The 27,463-nt window shown below is 34.9% G+C and overlaps 1 protein-coding gene across 1 annotated transcript in view; it reads left to right on the forward strand.

Annotated features, from left to right (window-relative positions):
• LOC124356794 (peptide transporter family 1-like) overlaps positions 1–27,463 on the forward strand; it is a 40,925-nt gene that overhangs the window by 9,933 nt on the left and 3,529 nt on the right. Inside the window, exons 2-14 of the mRNA XM_046808005.1 lie at positions 569–621; positions 3,176–3,254; positions 4,038–4,179; positions 4,983–5,069; positions 7,717–7,988; positions 11,682–11,764; positions 12,830–12,994; positions 14,831–15,079; positions 16,237–16,497; positions 16,913–17,031; positions 17,269–17,391; positions 24,958–25,060; positions 26,046–26,171. Of these exons, the coding sequence (XP_046663961.1) occupies positions 569–621; positions 3,176–3,254; positions 4,038–4,179; positions 4,983–5,069; positions 7,717–7,988; positions 11,682–11,764; positions 12,830–12,994; positions 14,831–15,079; positions 16,237–16,497; positions 16,913–17,031; positions 17,269–17,391; positions 24,958–25,060; positions 26,046–26,171 (1,862 nt within the window). The remainder of the gene's footprint in view (positions 1–568; positions 622–3,175; positions 3,255–4,037; positions 4,180–4,982; positions 5,070–7,716; positions 7,989–11,681; positions 11,765–12,829; positions 12,995–14,830; positions 15,080–16,236; positions 16,498–16,912; positions 17,032–17,268; positions 17,392–24,957; positions 25,061–26,045; positions 26,172–27,463) is intronic.

Genomic DNA, 27,463 nt, shown 5'->3' on the forward strand with positions numbered 1-27,463 from the left:
TTTGACAGCTCAGATCATAGCCTGATAATAACCCACATAAAAACTTTACCATTTATAAATCTAATAGTGGAAACTAAGAAAGTTACATGGGTGGAGTAATGGAACAGTGGGTTGTAAAGAGGTGTTTGTTCCACAAGGCTCAATTCTGGATCTTGTTATGTTTATTCTAATTTTAGGAAAACATCTGTGCCTTAGTGTTACCATGTTATCTATCTTCAAAAATCTCTTCTATTTATAGAGATAAAATTTAGAACCTGCTACAATTATATTGACTCCTTTATTGCAATCTACAATGTTGGCCAGTATTGTATCTCTAACAATTTTGAATTATTTGAGATTAAATAAATCACCCTTGAGAGATAAAAGTAATAAGATTTTATAACACAAGTTCATGTCTTGATTATTGAATATAGCTTTCTGGCTGTGATCCTCAGCAAATTTAGATTTTATATAAAATCCTAGTTACTTAGAGTTAATGAATAAATTGTCTAGTAAATTTTGAAAAACAATTACCTAATTTTAGGACTATCAATTTTCAGTTAAAATTTAAAGTTGTTTAATTTTTTAGCTTCAAATGGAACCATTGCAAACAACTCTGATAATCCCGAAGAATGTAAAAAGGTAAGAAATGCTATACATTGTCTGGTTAAAATTTAATTACTTAAGATTTATATAGAAAATGGTACTTTTACTTTTCTCACATTGCTTTATCTGAAACAAAATATCGAACAATCAGCATTATAAAAAACAACATTTTATTAATTTAAACATAATTTTGTTGAGTTATAACTTTACGTAAATCTATATAAATAAATATGATACCTTAAATACGCCCTCTTCCGTTTCAAAATTATCATAGGGCTCCTCCATATTACATCATATGATGTCTCACTAAAAAGTTACGGACTCTGATTTTAGGCTTCCTCTCCACTGACCTAATACTGAAACCCTTAGAGCTACTGTATTCAATCAGATATCTTAAACTATTTCATAAAAATTAGAGTAATTTAATTGGTAATTAAAAAATTTTTTCTCTCTTCAACTTCGGGTCCGGTCATTTAGACTTTAAATCCAATGATTCTTATGTGTATTTTCCAATGATCATCACCAGTCTTAGCAGTGCTATGCAAATTAGAACGGATTTATTGTACATGGAGATCTCTGTCAGTCGAAAATTGCATGTGGAACCATGGGTATCAGATAGTTATATTAATCACACACACACACACACAACACACACACACACACACACACACACACACACACACACACACACACACACACACACACACACACACACACACACACACACACACACACACACACACACACACACACACACACACACACACACACACACACACACACACCACACCACACACACACACACCACACACACACACACACACACACACACACACACACACACACACACACACACCACACACACACACACACACACACACACACACACACACACACCACACACACACACACACACACACACACACACACACACACACACACACACACACACACACACACACACACACACACACACAACACACACACACACACACACACACACACACAACACACACACACACACACACACACCACACACACACACACACACACACACACACACACACACACACACACACCACACACACACACACACACACACACACACACACACACACACACACACACACACACACACACACACACACACACACACACACACACACACACACACACACACACACACACACACACACACCACACACACACACACACACACACACACACACACACACACCACACACACACACACACACACACACAACACACACACACACACACACACACACACACACACACACACACACACACACACACACACACACACACACACACACACACACACACACACACACACACACACACACACACACACACCACACACACAACACACACACACACACACACACACACACACACACACACACACACACACACACACACACACACACACACACACACACACACACACACACACACACACACACACACACACACACACACACACACACACACACACACACACACACACACACACACACACACACACACACACACACACCACACACACACACACACACACACACACACACACAACACACACACACACACACACACACACACACACACACACACACACACACACACCACACACACACACCCACACACCACACACACACACACACACACACACACACACACACACACACACACACACACACACACACACACACAACACACACACACACACACACACACACACACACACACACAACACACACACACACACACACACACACACACACACACACACACACACACACACACACACACACACACCACACACACACACACACACACACACACACACACACACACACACACACACACACACACACACACACACACACACACACACACACACACACACACACACACACTCACACACACACACACACACACACACACACACACACACACACACCACACACACACACACACACACACACACACACACACACACACACACACACACACACACACACACACACACACACACACACACACACACACACACACACACACACACACACACACACACACACACACACACACACACACACACAACACACACACACACACACACACACACACACACACACACACACACACACACACACACACACACACACACACACACACACACACACACACACACACACACACACACACACACACACACACACACACACACACACACACACACACACACACACAACACACACACACACACACACACACACACACACACACACACACACACACACACACACACACACACACACACACACACACACACACACACACACACACACACACACACACACACACACACACACACCACACACACACACACACACACACACACACACAACACACACACAATTATTAAGGTTTTATTATTTATTGATCTCTCTGAAATGGATTTGGTTTCCTACTTAGTACTTAAATAGATGCCACAAAAATTTTTTATTATTATTTTGGTATTTATTTTTAGGAGTATTTATTCATAGCATAATTTTTGTTACAGAATTTAAAGTATCCAAAACAAGTGTTTTTCATAATCACCAATGAATTCTGTGAGCGATTTTGCTTCTATGGGAACAGAGGTAAGTATAATTGTATAAATATATATGTATGGATTTATATAACTTCTATTTAACTTTCTGTCAAATAACTAGTATATGGAAAACTATTATGTTGACCCAAAAAATCAATTTGTATAAAAATCTATTTTAGAAATCTATCTCTCCAGCCTTAAAGTGGTACAAACAATCATTTTAAAGGTGTGATCAATACACATCCAAACATGTTTTAGTTTTCCTTTTAATAAGAATACTTGTTTAGTAATGAAACAATAAAGTATAGTAAACATTTGTGCTTTTTATTTATAAACCAATAAAAATATTGAAAAAAATACAAAGCATTTGGATGTGTGTTAATCATATCTTTAAACTGAGATATTTGTAATAATTTTACGACCAAAAACAAATGTTTGGAGTTTAACATTGTTCTTATAGGGCTAAAATCAAGATGGCCACCCATCAGCCATAGTCAGCTCTTAAGACTGATCTCTTAAGAGAGAGAAAGAGGGGTAGTACTAAAACATTGGCTCCCTAGAGTTCCACTTAGATTTCAGTAAAGTAGTGATTGTTAAATTGCAGACATAGTCAAATTAAAAGAAGATGTTTTGAGTAAATTATTACTACTAGATTTTACTAGAGTGTACATAATTTAGTTTCTTTTCCTGCTGATAACAGAGTAGTGTAGTTAAATAATTAATACTGTTATGTATATTTGTTAAATAAAAATAATGTTTAATACAAGTAACTATTTATTTGAGATTATTAATTAGCAGATTATTTAATGAAAGTGTTGGTTCCCATTTTTAGCCATTTTAGCAATCTATCTACAGCAAATGTTGAAGTACTCTGAAGATGATGCCACTATCATCTACCATAGTTTTGTCATGCTGTGTTATTTTTTCCCCATCATTGGGGCAATTATTGCTGACTGCTTCTTGGGGAAATTTAGGTATGTTGATTAATACATAAACTTTTAAAATAGCTGTTTTTATTCTGTTCCATTAATGTTGAGTAATATACTGGTTACTTGACCAAGAAATAATTTAGTTTATTATTTCACTACTAATTAACTTTATTATATTAGCCTATACTTTAATAATATATATTAAATTAATTTTATATTTCATAAAATTAATTTAATATATATATTATTAAAGTATAGGCTATACTTTAACATTGTTTCATACAATAACAAAATATACATTCATCAGAGCTTCAGAATGAATTAATAATTTCTTGATTTTTAAATAAAGTATAGAGGTGAAATTAAAGCCACATGGCCCTTCTTTACATTTGACCAAAAAAAACCAACTATTAAACACATAACTCCAATCAAAAAAATAAATTATCTTAAATATGGTTACTTATTTTAAATAATTAAAAAAATAAATTATAACTAATATTTTACTTTGCAAAATAATGGAAATTATATAACAAATTGTTTTTTTATTTATATGCCCATTGGTCTTGTTCTGCAGGTAAAGCCATCCGCTCTTAAGAGTTTTTTCAAAGCTGGGTTGTACACTACTTTGATAGCCCTAGACAAAATGACGGGTGGGCTCCTTTCCTAAAAATTATTAAATGACTTTTATTGCTAATATCCAAATTCCTAGTAAAAACAGAATTTTGTAAATAAACAATAGTCAAATAAATCATAAGTAAAACTGTTATTACTTCAGAAATAAAATATTTTATCCTATACTAGAAAATAGAATTGTAATTTATCTGACTTGTTTTATTTTCCATGAAAAGAACCATTCTCTACTTGTCCATCCTCTATGTGATTGGGAACATCACTTTGTCGACAGCCTCCAACTTCTCACTTCCAATCAACCATACGTAAGTTGTACTTGTTATCTCTTATTAAATAGCTCAAAAGTTATTTTTTGTTATTTTAATTAAAACTATAACCATGACACTGCCTTTATATTTTGAGTATTTACTAAAGTTCCTCACAGTGTTGTTTTCTTGCAGTTTTATTACATCCTTTCACTTTTCAAGTTTTTTTTAGGTTTACTAAATATATGTAGTTATATCTCTCCCTATTATTTTGTTCAAATGTGGTTTGTTAATAATTAGTATTAATAAACTGTGCCAAACTATATTGCACAGCATGGAAAATTTTAATCACAGAAGAAGATAATTCATTTCTATGACGAACAGATGTTTTTATCTGTTTTAAACCAAACAATGGCAAATTTCCGTAACACTCCTTATTACATTATATGTCAACAATAATTAAATTTAAGTTTATGTATTCAAACTTCTTTGTTTAAAAGTTATTATTAATGATGGTTCATTTTAAGTTATGACAGGATTTTGGTTATTTACCATAATTATATAGTCCTCTTCTTAAGATGTCATTAAACTGAAAACATAGTTACGCAAATCAATATATGGCAGTGGACTCGCCAATGTAAAAAATAGCAACTGATCAAGTTGTACATAAGTTTTTACATAGTAGTGTTTTATCCCTACTATATACTACAGTATCCCTACTATCATTCTTATATCCTCCTTACTTCGATCTAGGAGAGATGCCCACCATTTAGCATTAGGAGAGATAAACATTTTTGATTGTCTTAATCCTGAGGCCCTACTTCAGTTAAAGGATCTAATCCTCTTTTCCAAATCTTTTACGAGAGCTCTGCTGTAAGAGAAAGCTACTCCGCAGCCTCGCTCTAGCCCTACCATAAGGGACTCCTTACCTATTTTGGCAAGGGTATCTGCTTTTTCATTTCCATGAATGCCCTCATGGCCCGACCCCCAACCAAGTGTAACTCTGTTCTTCTTTGCCAGTTGTACCAGAGCATTCTTGCATTTCCAAACTGCTTTCAAGTCAAACAAACAGGCGTCAAGTGCCTTTACTGCAGCCTGGCTGTCAGAGAGTATTAAGTATTCTGCTCCTTTTGGCCTCATTTGTATGAGTCTTCTGGTGCATGGTTCTATTGCCATGACTTCTGTTTGGAAGACCGTGGCTTGTTTTCCTACGGGCACAGCTAGGTTAAGTTCTGGTCCATACATACTGAATCCTGCCCTAGAGTCAAGCATGGACCATCTGTATAGAACTGTTGGACTCCTTTTGTAGGGTAGACCTCCTTTTTACTCTATTTTTCATTTATCTTCAATAGAGACTATGTATTTTTTTTAAGTATTTCTTAACCATTCTTTCTGATACGTTGGTTATTATTTCAACCTCATGAAATTCCTGGGTTTTTTTCATGTGGCCTTCTGAAAGGTAGACTTTATCATCTTTGTAACCAGGAATCTTCATTTTGCTTAATGCGGCTTTCTTCATGACCTCCTCCCCCAGAGGGGTGTATTCCAGGACCTCTTCAAGTGCCACGGTTAGACAGGAGCTTATTGTTCCTGTGATGCTTACACAAGCTAGCCTTTGAAGCCTCTTGGAAACTGTTTCTTGTGCTACTTTCGGCTACCACACTAATGTAGCATATGATTTTATAATGGCTTCATAGATCCAATAAATCATTTTGGGTTTCAGTCCCCATTTAATCCAAAGAGTCTTACAAGCCCCAAGGACCTTTGTCGCTTTAGATATTGTGTTCTCAATACATATTCCACATGGATTCCAAGCCAGCATCCCATCCAGGACTATGCCCAGATATTTGACTGAGTCCCAGATACTTGTGTTTTATTCTGATACTTTCCAGAACAGGTTGTAAAAGCCGGAACTTTCTTTTCGTGGTAAAGGTAACCATACTTGTTTTTGATGGGTTAATCCGTAGGCCATGACTCCAGTTGCTTATAAAATGTATGGCTTCATGAGTGAGGCGTTCCAGCGTGCCTTTATTTTTTTCCCCTTTTACCATAAGCACCAGTCATCAGGGTACCATTGTAGACTTATTCCCTAATTTTCTGTTTTAGTTAAGGAGGTCATAACCACCATTGCCCACAGGAGGAGAGACAGAACCCCTCCCTGGGGGCAGCCTTTCCGGGCCATGTTAGTGGCTGATTCATCCTCAATCTTTGCTGTACCTTGTCTACTTTTCAGGAGGGCTACTAACCACTTGACAGCATCTGGGGGAACTCCGAACAGTTCCAGAGCTGCCTCCCAGGATTGATATGCTACTCGGTCGAAAGCTCCTACAATATCCATAAATATGTTAACTAGGGCTTCCTTTCCCTTGAAGGTGTCCTCCACCACTTCCTAAAAGAACATAGTTTCTGCTCATATTGTGAGAGTCAAGTACATAGATGTTTATATACTTCATTGTCATGACGAAATATACATTTTTTAAGAACTTTCATCTTATGATGGTATTATAACAAGCTCAACTCAAACTTAAGTTTAAATCCTTGAAATGTGACAATTTTTCCTCATATTTTCAAGAGTAAAATCTTAAACTTGTCTTCTCCATGTGTTTCTTGTATGAAAACTTCAGTAAACTAATCCTACTTTTACATCCATCTCTTTTAAATATCCTCTTTAAATCATTTGGTACCATTAATTACTGTTTTAATTTAGGGCATTTTCTCTTCTTGGCCTCTTCCTGACAGCAGTTGGTACAGGAGGAATCAAACCATGTGTATCATCGCTTGGAGGCGACCAATTTGTTGTACCTCAGCAGGAGAGACAGTTGGCTTCGTTCTTCAGTGTATTCTACTTCTCCATCAACGCTGGTAGCCTAATATCCACCTATCTTACCCCTGAACTGAGGGTGATGAGTTGTTTCGGTGCAGATTCCTGCTACCCATTAGCATTTGGTGTTCCCGCTGCACTAATGATGACAGCACTGGGTATGTTTTTCACAGGAAAGTTTCTCAATTTTTAAACTATTTAAAAAAATATACTACCTTTTCCATAATTATCAGAAATGTTGTATGTATATCAAAAGGAACAAAACAAAACTTTTTCTTGTTACTTATTTATAGGTTTTACTTAACTAACCAAGGTGAAATATAGTGAAACAATCTTAATTTTCACCTAAAGTGATCAGTGTTAAATCTCAGAAACTTTTACACTTTTATTTTAGGTAATAGAATCACGGTTATTTCTCATTTTGAAGAGTTGATTACTATGCATCCAAACGCTTTTTTGCTTTTCTTGTAAATGAATACTTTTAAATATAAAGTAAAGTACAAAATGTTTGAGATTTTTTTAAACAATATGAAAAACTAAAAAATTGTGTTTAGATGTGCATTGATTATAGTTTTTAAATGAGAAATCACCCCTAATTTTACGACCAATAATAGTAGGTTGTAAAGTGTTAGAGGTTTAACATTACTATTATATGGGGTTAAAATCAAGATGGATAACAGTAAAGGTGGCTTTTAAGCTTAGATACGAGTACTTTACAAATCAGCAACTACATAATGTACACTGTACATGTACACACAATATACACTGCCGATCCTCTCTGTGGACGTGTGTCTGATGTCGTTATTCAGTTTTTAGATATTATTACCAACCGAGAGAAATTTTGTAATGGTAGTCTGTCTTATGTGAAATGTCAACTATTTTCTCTGGACCCATCAACTTCAGATAATCATGTATCTAGTTTATTTTAAAATTTGTTAAAGAAAATATTAGACATGTGCTCAACTAGTTTTGTAATCTATTTTTGCTCTATATTGGTTTTAAGGGCAGTTAGTCACCACTTATATTTCCAATATCTTATCAAAATATATTTATTTCAGTACTCAAAATCAATTTAAACTAATTAAACAACATAGCTTATAGGTTCTAAATTTTTATAAAATGATGACTCTACACATGTATATGTAGTTAGTTCAAAAACAATAAAGTGACATGTTAGGAAATTACAAAAATATGGATTGTCCTCACTTTATATTAAAAAATGTGTAAAATTACTGCTTAAACTCAGTAAAACTAAATTATTTTGTTCAAGAATGAAATATGGCATTCATTATCTAAACAAATAGAAAACTTGAAAGTGCTAGCAGCTGATGGAAATGAATGTTGAGCTCAAACTTCCGATGCTAACTTTACTACGGCTGAGTGGAATGTCGTATGAATACTTGCAGCTTGCAGGACACCCTGTGCATGTGTTGTTACCTTAGTTTCTAAGTTATAGAAATTGTGTATAAGCTAGGCCTGTAAAAGTATATACAAATTCAACGCTTTCTGTCTTTCTAATACGCATATAAAATGATATATGTATTTTTTGTGTTTTTAATTTTATTCGTAGTATTATAAGGATAACGTTAGTATTTTGATGGCAAATTAAAAAGTTAATGTAAAGTTATTCTTTAAAACCATATTAATTACAAAAAAAAAAACACATATAAAATGTAGTTCTTATCAGAACTACAGTTGCACGGTCCGTCAACAGAAGTGTGTCATGAAAATTGTGATTTTCGCCTTCAAGACTTGTATTGGAGTACTTTAATATTGTTTTGTATTATAATGTAAGATCCCTGTAGGCCTACTAATAGGCTTGTAACACAGGCTCTACTCATCACTTACCCTGAGACTTGCAGACGTTTGTTGTGACGTCATCAGTTACTGTGTACTTGACCATGAGCCTCCCTAAGATTTGTATTATATGGTAATATATTGTAAGATCCCTGTAGTAATAAGCTTGTAACACAGGCTCTACTCAGCACTAACCCTGAGACTTGCAGACGTTTGTTGTGACGTCATCAGTTACTGTGTACTTGACCATGAGCCTCCCTAAGATTTGTATTATATGGTAATATATTGTAAGATCCCTGTAGTAATAAGCTTGTAACACAGGCTCTACTCAGCACTAACCCTGAGACTTGCAGACGTTTGTTGTGACGTCATCAGTTACTGTGTACTTGACCATGAGCCTCCCTAAGATTTGTATTATATGGTAATATATTGTAAGATCCCTGTAGTAATAAGCTTGTAACACAGGCTCTACTCAGCACTTGAGACTTGCAGACGTTTGTTGTGACGTCATCAGTTACTGTGTACTTGACCATGAGCCTCCCTAAAGATTTGTATTATATGGTAATATATTGTAAGATCCCTGTAGTAATAGCTTGTAACACAGGCTCTACTCAGCACTAACCCTGAGACTTGCAGACGTTTGTTGTGACGTCATCAGTTACTGTGTACTTGACCATGAGCCTCCCTAAGATTTGTATTATATGGTAATATATTGTAAGATCCCTGTAGTAATAAGCTTGTAACACAGGCTCTACTCAGCACTAACCCTGAGACTTGCAGACGTTTGTTGTGACGTCATCAGTTACTGTGTACTTGACCATGAGCCTCCCTAAGATTTGTATTATATGGTAATATATTGTAAGATCCCTGTAGTAATAAGCTTGTAACACAGGCTCTACTCAGCACTAACCCTGAGACTTGCAGACGTTTGTTGTGACGTCATCAGTTACTGTGTACTTGACCATGAGCCTCCCTAAGATTTGTATTATATGGTAATATATTGTAAGATCCCTGTAGTAATAAGCTTGTAACACAGGCTCTACTCAGCACTAACCCTGAGACTTGCAGACGTTTGTTGTGACGTCATCAGTTACTGTGTACTTGACCATGAGCCTCCCTAAGATTTGTATTATGTGGTAATATATTGTAAGATCCCTGTAGTAATAAGATTGTAACACAGGCTCTACTCAGCACTAACCCTGAGACTTGCAGACGTTTGTTGTGACGTCATCAGTTACTGTGTACTTGACCATGAGCCTCCCTAAGATTTGTATTATATGGTAATATATTGTAAGATCCCTGTTCTAATGAGCTTGTAACACAGACTCTACTCAGCACTAACCCTGAGACTTGCAGACGTTTGTTGTGACGTCATCAGTTACTGTGTACTTGACCATGAGCCTCCCTAAGATTTGTATTATATGGTAATATATTGTAAGATCCCTGTAGTAATAAGCTTGTAACACAGGCTCTACTCAGCACTAACCCTGAGACTTGCAGACGTTTGTTGTGACGTCATCAGTTACTGTGTACTTGACCATGAGCCTCCCTAAGATTTGTATTATATGGTAATATATTGTAAGATCCCTGTAGTAATAAGCTTGTAACACAGGCTCTACTCAGCACTAACCCTGAGACTTGCAGACGTTTGTTGTGACGTCATCAGTTACTGTGTACTTGACCATGAGCCTCCCTAAGATTTGTATTATATGGTAATATATTGTAAGATCCCTGTAGTAATAAGCTTGTAACACAGGCTCTACTCAGCACTAACCCTGAGACTTGCAGACGTTTGTTGTGACGTCATCAGTTACTGTGTACTTGACCATGAGCCTGTACTTGACCAATTTGTTATACTAAACAAATTGTATAACAAAATAGTTTTGTATTTTGTCATTAAATTTGTATTGAACTGTTTCTACATAATAACATGAATACTAATCATTTGAACGATACATATTACTACGCTTAATTAATTATCCTTGCATTATATGCTCAAAGTTAAACATTTACCTAATAATTATGTGATATATAAAAATACCTTATTTTTCCAGTTGTATTCGTTTGTGGAAAATCTCTATATATCATGAAAAATCCTCAAGGAAACATCTTGGTCGAAGTATCAAAATGTATTGCAGTAAGTTTATTATAACATATTGTTATATTTATAAAAATTAAGAATTAATAATAATTTTTTAAAAGTTTAACCATATTACAGCTGGCAGTTATATTACTCCCTGATGGCAGGACAATTTTTAGCATTTTGTATTGAGTTATATTACTCCCTGATGGCAGGACAATTTTTAGCATTTTGTATTGATGTAGATTAAAATGTCAATACAATTCCTAGAATTATACTTAACATATGTATTATGTTTGTATATGATTCTTTTCTGTGGAAAATGTAGCAAAATATGATATCATTCAACGCATAAAATAGCTAATGTGAGAAGGGTCAACTCAGTGTGAATGTTGAGTTCACTTTCCTCTTATTGTAGAAAAACTCGGTTGCTCCTCCATGCTTAGAGATCGTGTCTAATACGTCGTAGTGTACTCAATTGTTCACCTGATGAGACAATGAGAATGCCTTTTCTTCTAGATTACACTACATTCTGTAGTCTAAAGTGTCTCTGATATTGAAACGATTTAAAGAGTTCATTTTGAGCTTCTTCACCACTGTCTTTTTATGGGTTCTCTTCAGACAATAATGACTCCAGATTCCAAGAGTCAAGTCTGTGACTTGACATCCATATCCATGTGATATACATCCATTGCAGTCAATGCGTTAATATGATTTTATCATATTGTGTATGTTGCTGCAAGTGTAGTATTCAAAATATTTTGAATACAATTTCAATTACCAATACTGTATTGTTTTTACCATTCTCATACTAGGTGTAGACAACATACATACTGAAGACAAAAGCAGTATAAAACTTGTTATGTAAAAATAAAGTTTATATTATGTGTAGAACATTGAAGGAATCTCTGGATTTGTTCATAGAACGTGGTTCTCAAACTATTCAAATATTATGTTAGAATTAGGATAACAATTTGCTGATCAAAATAAAATATACATTTTAAACAAATATAACCTTGTATGCATTTTACACCACCTGTAAATGGAATTTAAAAAAAATTAATAACTCCACAGTTTTAATGTAATACATAATGCTAATGGGCATGTCATAATTTATTACAGAGAGGAGTTTGGGGTAAATTGTTCGGCAAGGAGAAAAAACAACACTGGCTGGATCATGCAGAAGAAAAGTGCAGTTCAGAGCTAGTTCGAGATACAAAGATCCTTTTAGAATTAATGATCCTCTTTTCACCAACAATTTGTTTCTGGGCTCTGTTAGATCAACAGGTAAGCTGATAACATTTGTTTCTTAAAATAGCTCAGATCATAGCTTATCTCAAGCTCTTGTTTCATTCTCATGATCATAATTGCTGAAAATAAAAAGTACTGCAAGTTGTTGATTCATGGTTAAAAATAGACCTACTCATGTTAGGCTAGCCATCATTAATGTAACATATTCCTGCAAATCATTGTTTTCCAGCTTTATTTAACCTAAGTACAATTTCATTCATATGTTGTATGTTTTTTTATTGAAATAGAGTAATGCTTACAAACTTTCTTTCAAAATTTCCGGTTCATACCACATCAAAACATTGCTAACATGATGTTTCAGGTTGTTTTATAAAGAAGAACTAAAGCATCAAAAACAATTAAAAATGTTGAGCCCATTTCTCCTGTCTTGCTTTAAAGTTTCTTTCTTGGTAAAGTTACATTTGAGAATTAAGATTGCTGAGCACTTTGTATGTGCTTCACTTTGGAAACGATTGTGGATGTCAAAACATGTGCCCATGGGCTTTTTAATGCTATTGTGTATAATAGTAGATTAGTACTCTGCTCCCTGACCTTTACTTTTAGTTTGGTTAGAAGTCTGAAATCGTAAAAAATAATTATCTCCAGTCATTACAGCGAAGTTCATTTCAAAGTTGAATTGAGTGTAGGACTCAAAATGGTCTTCCTCGTGATACTGAAGAACGTCTGTGTACAAAGTACTAGTGGGAGAAGCAGTGGGCATGCTGCCTCAGCTGTTTGGCTGGAATCCAGGATTGTAATTATGCTTCTCATGCACAAACTTCCTCTAACAAAAGGAAGGCATCATTTGGGTGATCAGTGCTGAGCCAGATATTATGTGTCGGAGACTCTTAATTATGTGATCACAGTTACCTCTGAACTCATGGTGGTTGCATCAAATTCCATGATTTTGGATGCAAAAATGATGGCTGTGGTTTAATCTGAAGCTGGTTGGACTATTGGTTTATTATACAGATTGGATCTCATTTCTTTGCAGCTTAGAGGTAATATGACTAGTACAACAAACTATCATCCTCACTAGTTGAAATGATATGACCATCACGGTTACAGGTTCTGACCTGCGAGTGCAGGGTTTGATAGTACAACAAGTTAACTTGTAGAAATAAGAGAAGGAAACAGTAGTCAACCAGAAGTAAATAATTTTGGGCGCCAGTGCTCACTGTAACATTTATTTTCCATTTATGTAGCATACAATGTAAAAAGTTAGCATAAATAGGTAATACATTAAATATACAAGAGATGTCCCTACTCTCTCTAGACCGGCTGTATTGTATTTACACTTGGATTTTTCTGGTGCTTATTTTTAAATACGTTTTTTGTGTGTTTCCACTTAGAAATTTGTAAGTCATAAACAGTTAAAGTTGCAGCATTTCAATTTTGCATGACTGTTTGCCTAATAAGGACCTAAGTGTGTGCAAACAATTTTTTTTTTTTAAGTTAATGTCTTAAATATGTTGTGAATATTGTTGTAAATGCCTCAAAATCAGGTTTTAAATTTTTTTTTAAGTGTACAAAAAATACCAAAAATGAATATTTTAAAGAAAACCCAATACGCTATTTGATTCACTAGGATGAAGATTAAGTTAAATGTCCACATTTTAAATGAATAACGTAACTATTAAGATTACACTAGCAATAAATAACAGTGTAGAACAGAATGCAATAAAATGGCCACACCCAGTAATCCAAACAACCATTCACTGTATTTTTTTATTACAACTATTACTTGTAACTTGTACACTCTGTTATGTAAGATAACAACATAGATAAAATATGTGAATGGAGACAAGTGGTGTAAAATATTAATACTTTCAGGGTTCCAGATGGACATTTCAAGCAGTACACATGAATGGAAAAATTGGCAGCTTCACAATCATGCCTGATCAGATGCAAGTTTTCAATCCTGTACTAATAATGACCTTCATACCCTTATTTGAGCTGGTTATCTACCCATTACTGGCCAAACTGAGACTGATAAGAACATCTATACATAAGATGTTCTGGGGAGGAATGGCTACTGCTGTCGCATTTGCCATTTCAGCATATGTTGAATATAAAGTACAGGTAGTGTATTTTATGGAACCAACTATATGTCTGTATAGTGAAAATAAATGTATTAACATGTTCATGGCTATGAAATGTTCAGCCTTTTATATATGTACTGTTAAATTGTTAAACATATAATATTATAATGAGAAAAGTATGTGGGCTTTGAAATTTTGCGCAAAAAAATTATTGTAACAAGTTTTTTAATGTTTAGAGATGTACCCCAGGGGATACCGAAAAAAAAATTAATTTACCTAAAATTTAAGCAATCCTGCACCTGACAGGACACATGATTGTCTGTAAGTGCTGGCTCATATTTCACAATTCACAAATACAGGTAAACTATAAGAACACTCATAAGAAAATGCTTAACGTGTACTCCATCGGGTGCACAATATGTTTTACGAAAGCTCATAGTGTCTATCTGTTTAGATACATGACGACAGTTATAAAAACTCACGTGTACTCGATGAGGTAAACATCGTTGTGAATGTGTTAAGTGACAAATAGTGGTAGAAAGACACATATACGGTAATTTGTCAAACCTTTTTTCATGGAAGTCCAGAAAATCTTGTGTTTCTCTACAGTGGTAAAAGGTAAGAGCTATCACAGCCTCATTGGTGTCTGAGCATTCTGTAACTCAGTACAGCAATAACACCATAACAACACTGATCAAATAAAATGTATAGTTTCATAATGCATAATGTGTGATTTTCAAATATAAATGTAATTCCACTAATTGATGTATATTGAATTTTCAAACACAAGTAACTTTCTGGATGATACTTCTAATAATTAGGAATTACTTGTGTATACTAGCAGTGGTTATCAAGTTTTTAATGAGTATTTTGATATAGTTTTATAAACCCTCTGATTGTTAACACCGATCCTGTTAGACGGTACGTCAGTGTAGGATCGTAAGGCATCAGTTCTAGCCGTTTAAGACTTGAAAAAGGTATAAAATGTTTTGAATTTTTGTAAATTTTAAAGTAATCTTGTAAAATTTCATTGCAAAATGAATTTTACTTGTGAATAAATTAAAAAATTATTTTATTGCGAAACCTAGAGATTTCATTTTGTTCAACTGACAATTTCATTTTAAATAGCCTAGTACTTTTATCTATTGTAGTGATTGAGGATCTGTTGATTGTAGAAAATGCTCCACTTGTTTCTAGGACGCATATGCAGTTCTACCAGCAGCAGGTGAATCGCAGTTACGAATTTACAACAGCTACGACTGTCCGCTGACAATTGACGCTACAGACAGCAGTAGTCACAAATACTCATGGACTGTTGGAAGTATGGATCTGTTAGAAGACAAGTCTATACCTGTGAGAGGCAACATGACCTTGTCATATTCTGCGTCATTTACTGGCACAGGCTGCCCAGCACTGTCACCCGTCTCAGACGGATCGTTGACACTGTTTGAGGCTGAGGTTAGTAGTTCAGTTTTTCATCAAAAGTAACAACAGTAACACCTCTTGAATGTTACATAAAGCCATGAATGTGTCATACAATCATTATTATATCATTGGGTCTTTATTCAGAAATTTTAAATTAATGATTTACTTATCATGATGGGGTTGATGTCCACATGGTTAATAAATTCTGACACAAGTTGAAATGATTGGCTCTAGCAAAAATGATTGAAATGATTTCATATATCAATCCGTAGCAAACTGTACAGTTACTACCAGACATAAAGTAAACAAGTTTAAATTTGATTTCTTTTCAACATTAATGGGTGAACTGTCAATTAGATTTTTTTTTAAATTTGGGTGAGAGTATTCATACACTAGTTGTCATAAATCATTGTAATATGGTTCAGTTTGTAAAATAGTTTTGTTTCAGGCAGTTTCATTTATTACATATGAACAAACATCCGGTTCCACAGCGATGTTAAATATTGAAAGAATAGACAAGAAGTTTGATGACCTTTCAAAAGCAGATACTGCTCAACCAAAAGTTAGGTATGTGTGACTTATCCGCATTGCCTTTATTTTAATGATAATAGGGTAAAAGATGTTTCAAACATTCCGTATTATGATTGTATCAATAGAATCTCCTATAATAGAATTACGAACTGTTCTAAAATGTTGTATACATATTTATGGACAAAGTATATAAAATACAGTAATGAATTTTTTAAATGATGTATAATGTAGTGAAAAGCATTATAATCACATTAAAATTTCTTTGTTTGGTAGGATAGTATACAGAGTGAATAGTAACAGCACATTTACGTTAGCAAGTAGCGATGGCAGCTCGATATCTGGTGACTTATACATGACTGCACATGCTACAGATGTGTACATTGTAACCTCTGCTAGGTAAGTATAGAATACTGTATGTCGTAAGTATAGACTACTCATATTCTTGATAGCCTATCAACAATTTTAAACATTGAATATTTCTTATTTGTTAAACATGTTTTAATAACCAGTATAATTAGTAAAATATCCAAATGGATGTTACAATATTTATCTACAATTATAATCTTTAACTATGTAACTAGGTGTACACTCATTCTTCCCGTAATAAGTGAGTGAATTAATTTTCAACATAAAAGTACATAGCACGCTTATTCCACGTAATTTTGTGGGACAAAGTTAATTTGATTAAACAAAAATTCTGTTAATATGGAATAATACACTAACTCAACCATTTTACAGTGAAAACATTTGTTAAACATGTAGTAAACAGGCATACCCACGATACAATATTTGAGATACATTAACACACTGGAAGTTCTACAATTCTCATATCTGAAAAGGTCACTAATAAAACTAGTGTTCCTGTATCTGAGAGTCCACTTTCTGTGGCTTCGTTAACACATTCACTGCGGCTCTATATGAATGAGGCCAATTACTCTCACCGTGATTGTGCGCCGCCGTAGTCAACATGTTAAGTTTTTCAGTGGAGAGAGTGTAAACAAGGTAGACTTAGAAATTGAAGATAACTTTTGCACTGATATATACAGCTGATCTGTGTTCTGATGTAATCTTGGATAATGGTGTTCTTGATAGGCATTCAACTGTTAAAGTAAGATTCAGAAGTAAGAGAGTTCTTTCTAGTATTTGTGCGCTAACTTAGGCAAAGGTTGAAGCAGTAACACTTTTTCGTGACATATCTGCTTATGTAAAACCAAATGCACTTAAATTTTGCATCAGATGACACTTCAGATGCAAAATTCGAGTTGAGATTGAACAATTCCCCTGAAGAGGACTTAATTGAAGAAAGTCTTTCTTGCTGGAAAGCCCAGGTTCACATTGTTCAATAGGATAACCACAAATGCAAGATGTTGATAAGACTATTTGCACACAATACATTGTAATTCAGAATTGGATGCTAACCCACTACCAAGAATGAATAATTTAGTCAACAAAGTGAAACTATGAGTTTTTCAGTTCAATTGATCTAATAAGTACCTATCATCAGATGCCAATTTGCGAGCAGGATTGTCCGTACACAGCATTTAAGCCATTTGGAAAACTCTGGCAGATTAAGAGAATATTAATTGGGCTACACACACTATGATGTACCCTGTTTTCAAAAACCTATTAACAAGATAATTTAGTCAAAAAAGCTTACTGGAGTTGCTGCTTAATTGGATGACATCACAGTTTGTGGAAAGAATCTAGAGGAATTTGATAAAAATCTGTGTCAATTCAGGAAAGCTGTAGAGACATATACTTTGAATATCAGTAATTAAAAAAATGTCTTTTCACTCTATACAATAAAACTATATGCTATGTAATAGGCAATAATACTATTAAACCAAATGTTTATGCCCTATGCTAAAGCTTTAAATTCCATGATATGTACCATTTCAAAGAGCAATGGGAATGTACATCCATTTCTCCAGTTTTATTCCAAGTTTTCAGAGAAACATTACAATCTCGTTAATAGTAAATTGCCACTGTACAATAAATTCGTCCAAGCTAAACAAGACCTTGAAAATGTGATGATTTTGTCAATAGAAAAAGAGGTTATATTTACAGTTGAAATCCATGCTTCTCAGCATCCTATCTGTTATAGATCAGTCACCATGTAACATTTTTCAGTTGAACCCTCAATCAATCAGAGCAGCATCACTTATTTGTTGAAAAGGAAGCCTAAGTAATAATAGAAGCAATAAAGCACTGAAAACATTATTTACTAGGACACCATTTGTAACTTGTTACTGATAAAAAGTTAATGTCTTTATGTTTGACAATAAACTATCTGGTATGATAAAAACAATAGAAGATACTGTACTGGCAACTTGATTTGTTATGTTATGAATATGAGATTTTTCACAGTCCTGTACAGCTAAATGAGTCCTCTGAACACTATGTCTAGAATGTGTTCGGGTATGAACCTAAACAAGTCAAGGTTAAAGATGTATGAACAAGCAGGAGTGAAGCAGATGAACCATTGGATTAAGACAGAGAATTTACCATACTTCTTAGAAGAAAATTACTGCAGTTTGCATAGTATGCACAGAACTGAAACTAAGATTTTAAAGAAAGGAGACCAACCATATAAAGGCAACTAAACCTTTTGACCAAAGATTACTATGGATTTTCAAATAAAATTATTAAAGAAATAATTGATATGATAGCTTAACCACTGACTTACCTTTTAATAAAATGTTAACAGATAGCATTTTCCCTGTCTGTTTAAAAATTTCAAAGTTTATTCCAATCTATACTAAGAATAAGCGTCAATGTGGCAAAGGCATATGATGTTTCTAAATCAATTATATTTTCAACAAATGTTTCTAAAACTGCTTGGGACATCATCAACAATAAAAACAAATCACGTAAGAAACAAATCAAATTAAAAAATGGTGACAGACTTGTGGAGGACAAATCTGATGTTGAAAATAGGCTTAACGGATTCTTCGGATTTGTTGCTTGTGAGCAAGGCCCTTGCCCATTACCCCCACAAGGAATCCCAAGTCAGAGGCAGTGTCCAGTAGCCTCACTGTTGCAGAGGAAATAATTCAGCAGCTCCCAGCCAAAAAAACAAATGATTTAAATTTAATACCGATGTGGCTCATAAAAAATGCTCAAAGCATATTGTGAGACCATTAACCCAATTAGTAAATTTCTCTTTTGAACAAGGAGTTTATCCCTCACTCCTCAAAACCACGAAAGTAACTCCGTTTTTCAAGAGATGATCCCCCACTTGCCAGTTTTGAGCAAAATATTTAAAAAACTTTTCTTGACTAGAACGCTTCAATTTTTGAATAAGCACAACCAGCTATCTGAAGACCAGTTTGGCTTCAGGAAGGGTAAGTCAACAATAGACAAAGTTGTAAATCTAATAGACATGGTTGTAGAGGAGCTAGAACGTCGGGATTCCACATTGAGTGTGTTCCTAGACTTATCAAAAACATTCAACTGCGTTGACCATGTTACAATACTTGAAAAATTTGAATCTCATGGCATCCGAGGCGTGCCTTTCCAAGTGGCTCAGGTAATTTTTAAGCTACAGAACTCAAATTGTCTAGATCTGAATCAAATTATCTGAACCAATTCACCTGAGTTATGGTATCCCATAACATAAAGGGGAAATCACTTCTGCACAGAAGACTGCACAGTATGCTGATGACACTACTCTCTGTTTCACTGGCAAATAAAACTTGATTCTGGAACACCAGAGTTTTGTTGAGATCAACAACTGCGTCCAACATTTCAACAGCCTCAATCTTAAGACAAATTCTGCAAAATCAAATTTTCTAAATTTTGCTTTGCGATCAGGGGAACGAGCCAGCTGTTGGCTGACACCATGCTGGAAGAAGCCTACTGCTCGAAATTCCTGAGAATATACCTAGATCAAGGGTTGACTTGGAATAATCACATTGATCATGTTTGCTCCAAATTGGCCTCAGGCATTTATGTTTTGAGGTCTCTAGCCAAATACTGCGCAAGTCAGGTTTTGATGATGGCGTATTACGGCTTGATTTACCCCCATCTCACTTACAGGCTGGTGATATGGGGGGCTTGTGCAAACAATCAATTCATGAGAGTGTTCAAGTTGTAAAAACAAGCGATCGGCATTATCGCTCAGTTGAAATTTAGAGTCGTGCAAGGAAGCCTTAAAAAATTTACAACTGTTGATGTAGTATCTACATCTTGGAAACAATTCTGTTCTGTATGTCTAAATGTGCCATGAATGGCCGAGACATACATGCATATGAGACTAGATGCAGAGATAACTACCATACTGGTAGACACAGAACGGTGGTTTATGAACGCTTGCCTTCACAGGCAGGTGTTCAATTCAACAAAAAATTACTAGATTAAAAAAAAACGCTCCAACGCCCAAAGGGTTAAAAGCTTGTTTGAAACACTTTTTAGTGTCACAAACATTGTATACTGTGGATGAGTTTTTAGCATATGATTGGGAGACCAATAATTAAAAAGACTGACTGAATCCGTCGCTGGAAGTGGGAATCATTGGCGAATGAATGTATGTATGTAATTTTGCAAATTACATGTTTGAATGAGATTTCTTGTGGGATTTAACAGATCTGCAATAAAAAGGTAGATGAACTGGAGCTGAACTCAACATTCAAATTGAAGTAACCCTTCCTACCATAGCTATGTTATGTATAGAAAACATCCGTTGCTCCACCATGCTTAGAGATCGTATCAGAACATCGTAGTGTATTCAATTGTGCACCTGATGAGACAATGAGACTGCTACTTCACCTATTCATAGGTGTCTCTGATGTCGAAACGATGTAAAGGTTCGTTTTGAACTTCTTCGTCGTCGACTTTCATGATCTCTTCAGGCATGACTCCAGATTCCAGGAGTCAAGTCTGAGAAAGGGTCAGATACCAGATGCAGCAAAAAAAAGGAAGGTGAACTGGAGCTAAACTCAACATTCAAATTGCATTAAACCTTCTTACCATAGCTACGTTATGCGAAGTTAGCTAGAGTTACCTTCCTTTTGTGTAAATTGAAAAACTGTGTTGGTGAAGATCATCTGGTGTATGGGATAACCTTGTGGGGTAACCGTTGTCCTTCCCAAAAAGCTTTTGTATGGCAGTAAGAATAATTAAAAACATAAATGAAGGGAACTCTTGTTTTACTGCCTTTAGAGAGCTAAAAATAATGACGTTACCTTGTCTGTACACATATAGTCTTCTAAGTGTTAAAGAACATCTTAAAAATTACACAATTAGAGATGTTCATATATATAAGAATAGAAGTACTTTATTAAATTTCACTAACTACTTGCACTTTATTAGTGCATAAGTACAGAGGTAAAATTAGGGCCACATGGCTCTTTCTTACATTTAACTTCAAAGAAATCCAAATACCAAATATGAAAAATGTATTAACTTAAGACTCTTTGTAATATTTTTAAATTATTAAAAAAATAAAATAATAACTAAAACTAATATTACTTTGAATAATACGATGTAATATACTGCATAATAACATGTATATTACAGAAACACAATAAGGTAGATCCAGAAAGTAAGTTCCGTTTCAATTTATCGCCGCTGCAGCGCTGCGATTGCTGTATCAAGGAGAAGAAACGTGCACAATTGTGAGATTGCTGTCAGCCACGTACGCTTTGTTGTGCTTGTTTACAATGTCGGGGTGTTGATTGAAAATCCCACCGCTTTTGAAATCAGATCTGTGATTCGTTTTCTGAATGTTAGGAAAGTGAAACCAATTGAAATTTATCGGCACATTTGCGAAGTTTACGGACAAAATGCGATGAGTGATTTAATGGTGAGAAGATGGGTCCGACAGTTCAATCAAGGACATAGTGAAGTGCTCGATGAAGAACGAACTGGGCGTCCATCTTTGGTTACATAAGAACTGGTTCACGCGATTGATGACAGAAGATCCAGGAAAACCACACGATTACAATTAGTGCTCTCGCTATGGAATTGACGAAAATCTCACGATTACTAATTCATGAAATTATTACCGAAAACTGAAATTTCGTAAACTTTGCTCACGTTGGGTACCAAAGATTCTAACTGAGCAACACAAAACAAAACGGATGTATAGTGCACTTCAATTTTTGACGAGTCTTTTTCAGCTCCTGTTCCAAATAAGTGTATCCCATTACATACTCTTCATAACACTTAATGTGGCTGTCTTCTTCAGCTCCTGCCCCAAATAAGTGTATCCCAGTACTGCTTCATAACACTTAATGTGGCTGTCTTCTTCACTTGATGGGTTACTGCTTCATAACACTTAATGTGGCTGTCTTCTTCAGCTCCTGCCCCATGGGTTAATTCTCAAACCCTCTCCATGACACCAGTTGCTAATAAAGTTAAGAGATTCTTGAGTGAGGCATTCCAATGTACTTTTATTCCTTCCCCTACCCATAAGCACTAGGTAATCAGCAAATACTAAGTATAAAACTACAATGTTAAGTTAAGTATAATTTTATTGGTTTAAAGACCAATTTCCTGGCATTGTCTTGGGTGTGCCCATGTCTCATCATAGGTTTTAGTTTTTCTGCAGTACTCATTGTGCTCCCATGAATAGCAGAGAGATAATGGTCACCCCAAGCAGAACTCCGCTCTACCTGTAGAAGGCTACATTAAAAGTTGAGGTCGCCAGGTACCCCCATATTAGAGACCTAAGTGTTCTCATGTTAGAGACCAAGGTCTCTCTTGACTGTGCAGTCCTTGGTATATACTGTTCCACCTTGTCTTGGAAAGCAGGGAAAATTAAAAAAATTTAGAAAAAAAAATAAAATAAATCAAGTGTTCTGAGAGAAGGCTTTCCTGATAGATGAAAATAGAACGAAAAGAAACTGAGAAAAGTTTGATGATAGACGATGATAACACACACAATAGGAAAGAAGTCAATCAGCTCAACTCAGCTAAATCAGTTATAATACGGAAAGTAGATCAGGCAGTCCTCAGATGCACACACACTGTAATACAGTACTTGATTATGAGAGAAGGTGGTTGTGAAAGTGCTGCTTGGACGCATTGAGTGTTGGGTACCACTTTGCACCTCGCCACTACGTGCAATTAGATCATTCCTGTGTACTATCAAGCTATAGACTACTTCTTGGCTATTAAATCCTGGTTCAGTATTCCTTTCGAAGAACTGTACGGCATTTGAACTACGAACCTCTTGTTGAAAAAGTGATGCTTATAGAATCCAATATGGAATAAGCCCACATACACTTTTCCGTCGAAGAGGAAAGTACTCTACAAGATGTTTGAATGCTTCAACAAATCCTTTACCTTAATGTGTAGAACGGCTTGTTAAGGATGTAAGTGTGAATGAGACAGACAACTCATTTCACCAACACCAACTAATAGGTCTCCACCTGATCCACCAGTTATTCCTTTGGGTGCACTTCTTTGTGGTAACAACCTTGAGCGATGAAGAGATACAATCTGAAATACGTACAAACCCAAATAATCTTTGACGAAGTACAAGAGAAAGGAAATAATTTGCATGCGTCAGAAATATATTTCAAGTGAGAAAAATTATATACTTCCTACCTGTATGAACTTTATTTTGTTTTATTTTATCAGCTAACAACTCAAGTACCAAATCTGAATACTTTATATTTCTAAACAACAACATAAAACAGATATTTTAATAAATAATGCTAGGTCTGTCGACACAAACATAATCTTAGCATAACACTTGTAACTGCAGTCTGATCAGTTCCTTATCCAGGTCTATCATCTTTACCAGATTGGACAGAAGCAGGTGTAGGTACTTTTGTTATCCACAAAAGTGTAGAATGTGAGCGTTTAATATGTTTGCTCTAATAGAGAACTTTACACAATAGAATTTACAATCCAAACAAATAGGAGGCTGTAGAAGTTTGCCTTTTACCAGTGAGAAATTATACAAATGCAGCGTATTTATTTTGGATTATAATATATGTTAATATGTATTTTTAGTGGCTATGTTCTGACAATAAACGACAAGACTGTTGCAACTGGTCTGAACCTCGATGTGGGCGGAGTGTACTCTTTGCTGGTAGCAGAAAACGGTAATACTGAGGTAAGACAACTAGAATTTTAAGTTCCCAATGTAATTGTGGTATTGCATGAAAATTTCCATTAGACTGTCATCAACTATACCAGACTTGCTGAATTTCAAGTTTATGACTTATTTCAGCCTCAAGATTTCTTGCGGACAGACCGACAAGACAGAAATGAAATTTTTACAGCCTCCAGGCAGATACTACAGGCAGAAGTGGAATTTTTTCCAGAATACTTAGTGGTAGTCAAGCAAGATATACAACATTTCAAGTTTATAGTGCAATTTATTCATGGGATAATCACCCTGAGCTATATATAGACTTTGCTAGCGGTCAGTCATATTCACAGGAGGGGCATGCACCATCATCAAACTCTATCTTATCTACATACAAATCAGCTGATACAACAGAGCACCCACGATAGACCTAACAAAACCTTATCCAACAATCAACAAAGTAATCTCATTATATTTCTTGTTATGTCACATGTTAAAATATCAAATGACTGTCCTCAGATCTTTTACAAACTATTTTATCCTACAATTCTCGTTGCCATCATACTTATCTATAAAACCATTATAAAAATATTCATTGACACTCTGCCAGATCCCATGGAAAGACTTGAATCATCATCAAAATGAATGTTACCTATATAGAAATGAAACTTATGTAAAATTTCAAATCTACAGTTCAGTTCATTCTTGAGATATTGTGTGGGCAGACGGACAGAAATTAAAAGTTTTTAGTCTCTTGACCTATTGCATTATTTCCAAGAAGAAGACGAATATCAAGCAAAAATACTAAATAAAATGTTTATATTATTTTGAATAGTGCACCACAAAAAATGTAATTAAGATATCATGAAAGAGTAGTCTATATGTTAAGTTGTACACATTTTGGTAAGTTGTCAAAGCTAAAAGCTAATACCTTTTCAAGGGGCCTTTTGAACTTATTAAATATTTTATCTTGTATTTTGATAATCATTTTCTGTGCACATTTCTATAGGCTCACCTGTTCACATTAACTCCACCGAATAGTGTTCATATCCTTTGGCAGCTGCCTCAAATTATTGTCATCTCAGCAGCAGAAATCATGTTGGCCGTCACAGGGATGGAATTTTCTTATTCAAAGGTAGGTCTTTTTGAAATATTTGTATATAAACAAAAAACATTTTTTACCATTTTTTTGTATTTCACCACTTTTTTAAATTTCAGAATCTAGTGTTATACTTTGAAGTATAGAACACATTTTTTCAGGTAGTTAAAGTTCAATTAATTCAAGAATATGTTTGGAGTGCTTTACAAATAACTGATCTGTTACCTTAATTGGAACTTGATGCTTAATTATGTATCAGTTAAATCTAATTCTATAAAAATTGCACACCTGGCACACAGCCACTGCTCTAAAACTGCCAAGTAGAGGTAGAGGCGTGTCAAAGAAATTCCCTTAGGCAAAAATATATAATTTGTTTAACATAGAAATAGTTGTAGAAACATACAAATGACTGTATTCAGTCAAAACACTGTTCAATATAATTCATGGAAACTTATTTAACTTGAACTAAAAATATTCAGACTTTTATTCCTCAGAGCTCTTTCTGTCATATTATGATTGGAAGATGTAAACATAAGGATTTATTCATTATTTTGTACAGAGAGTTGTAGATTGAATGGCGTCATAAACTACTCCAACCAATTGAACAAAGTAACCTCATCATACATATGTTACTATATTAACAATAATTTTTAAAATTAATGTCGTACATTAATACAATATTCAACAGTATTCTACAAAGGTATTTGTGTAAGAAATTGTTTTAACTTAGGTTAAAACTTCTTAACGCCATTAGTATTTTGTACATGTGCTGATACAATATTAAAATATCTTAATCTGCATTGGAGGCTTTTAGTGTACAGCATCGAGTTTTGATTTACAACAGTTGGCTGGTACTTAGTAGTAGTACTTAGTGGTAGTTTTACATGCAATATAGTTTGATAATTGTATAAACTTTATACAGTTTTCTACACATAACGTAGCTATGGTGGAAAGGGTTGATCAATGTGAATGTTGAGTTTAGCTCCATTTCACCTTTCTCTTAGTACAGTGACTGGTATCTAACACTGTCACAGACTGTATTGAATCAACCCTTACTTAACCCTTACTTTGACTCCTACATAGCTATGATATGTGTAGAAAACTCACTTGCTCCCTGAACTTAAAAAAGATTGTGTCTAAAACATCGTAGTGCACTCAATTGTGCACCTGAAGAGACCATGAGAACATTTCTTCACCTAGATTACACTATATTTTGTAGTCTATGATGTCGAAACGATGTGAAGAGTTCATTTTGAGCTTTTTCATCATTGACCTTTTTTGGATCTCTTCAGACGAACATGACTCCAGATTCCAAGAGTTAAGTCTGT

The sequence above is a fragment of the Homalodisca vitripennis genome, chromosome 1, assembly GCF_021130785.1.
Source record: "Homalodisca vitripennis isolate AUS2020 chromosome 1, UT_GWSS_2.1, whole genome shotgun sequence".
Classification (NCBI taxonomy): Eukaryota; Metazoa; Arthropoda; class Insecta; order Hemiptera; family Cicadellidae; genus Homalodisca; species Homalodisca vitripennis.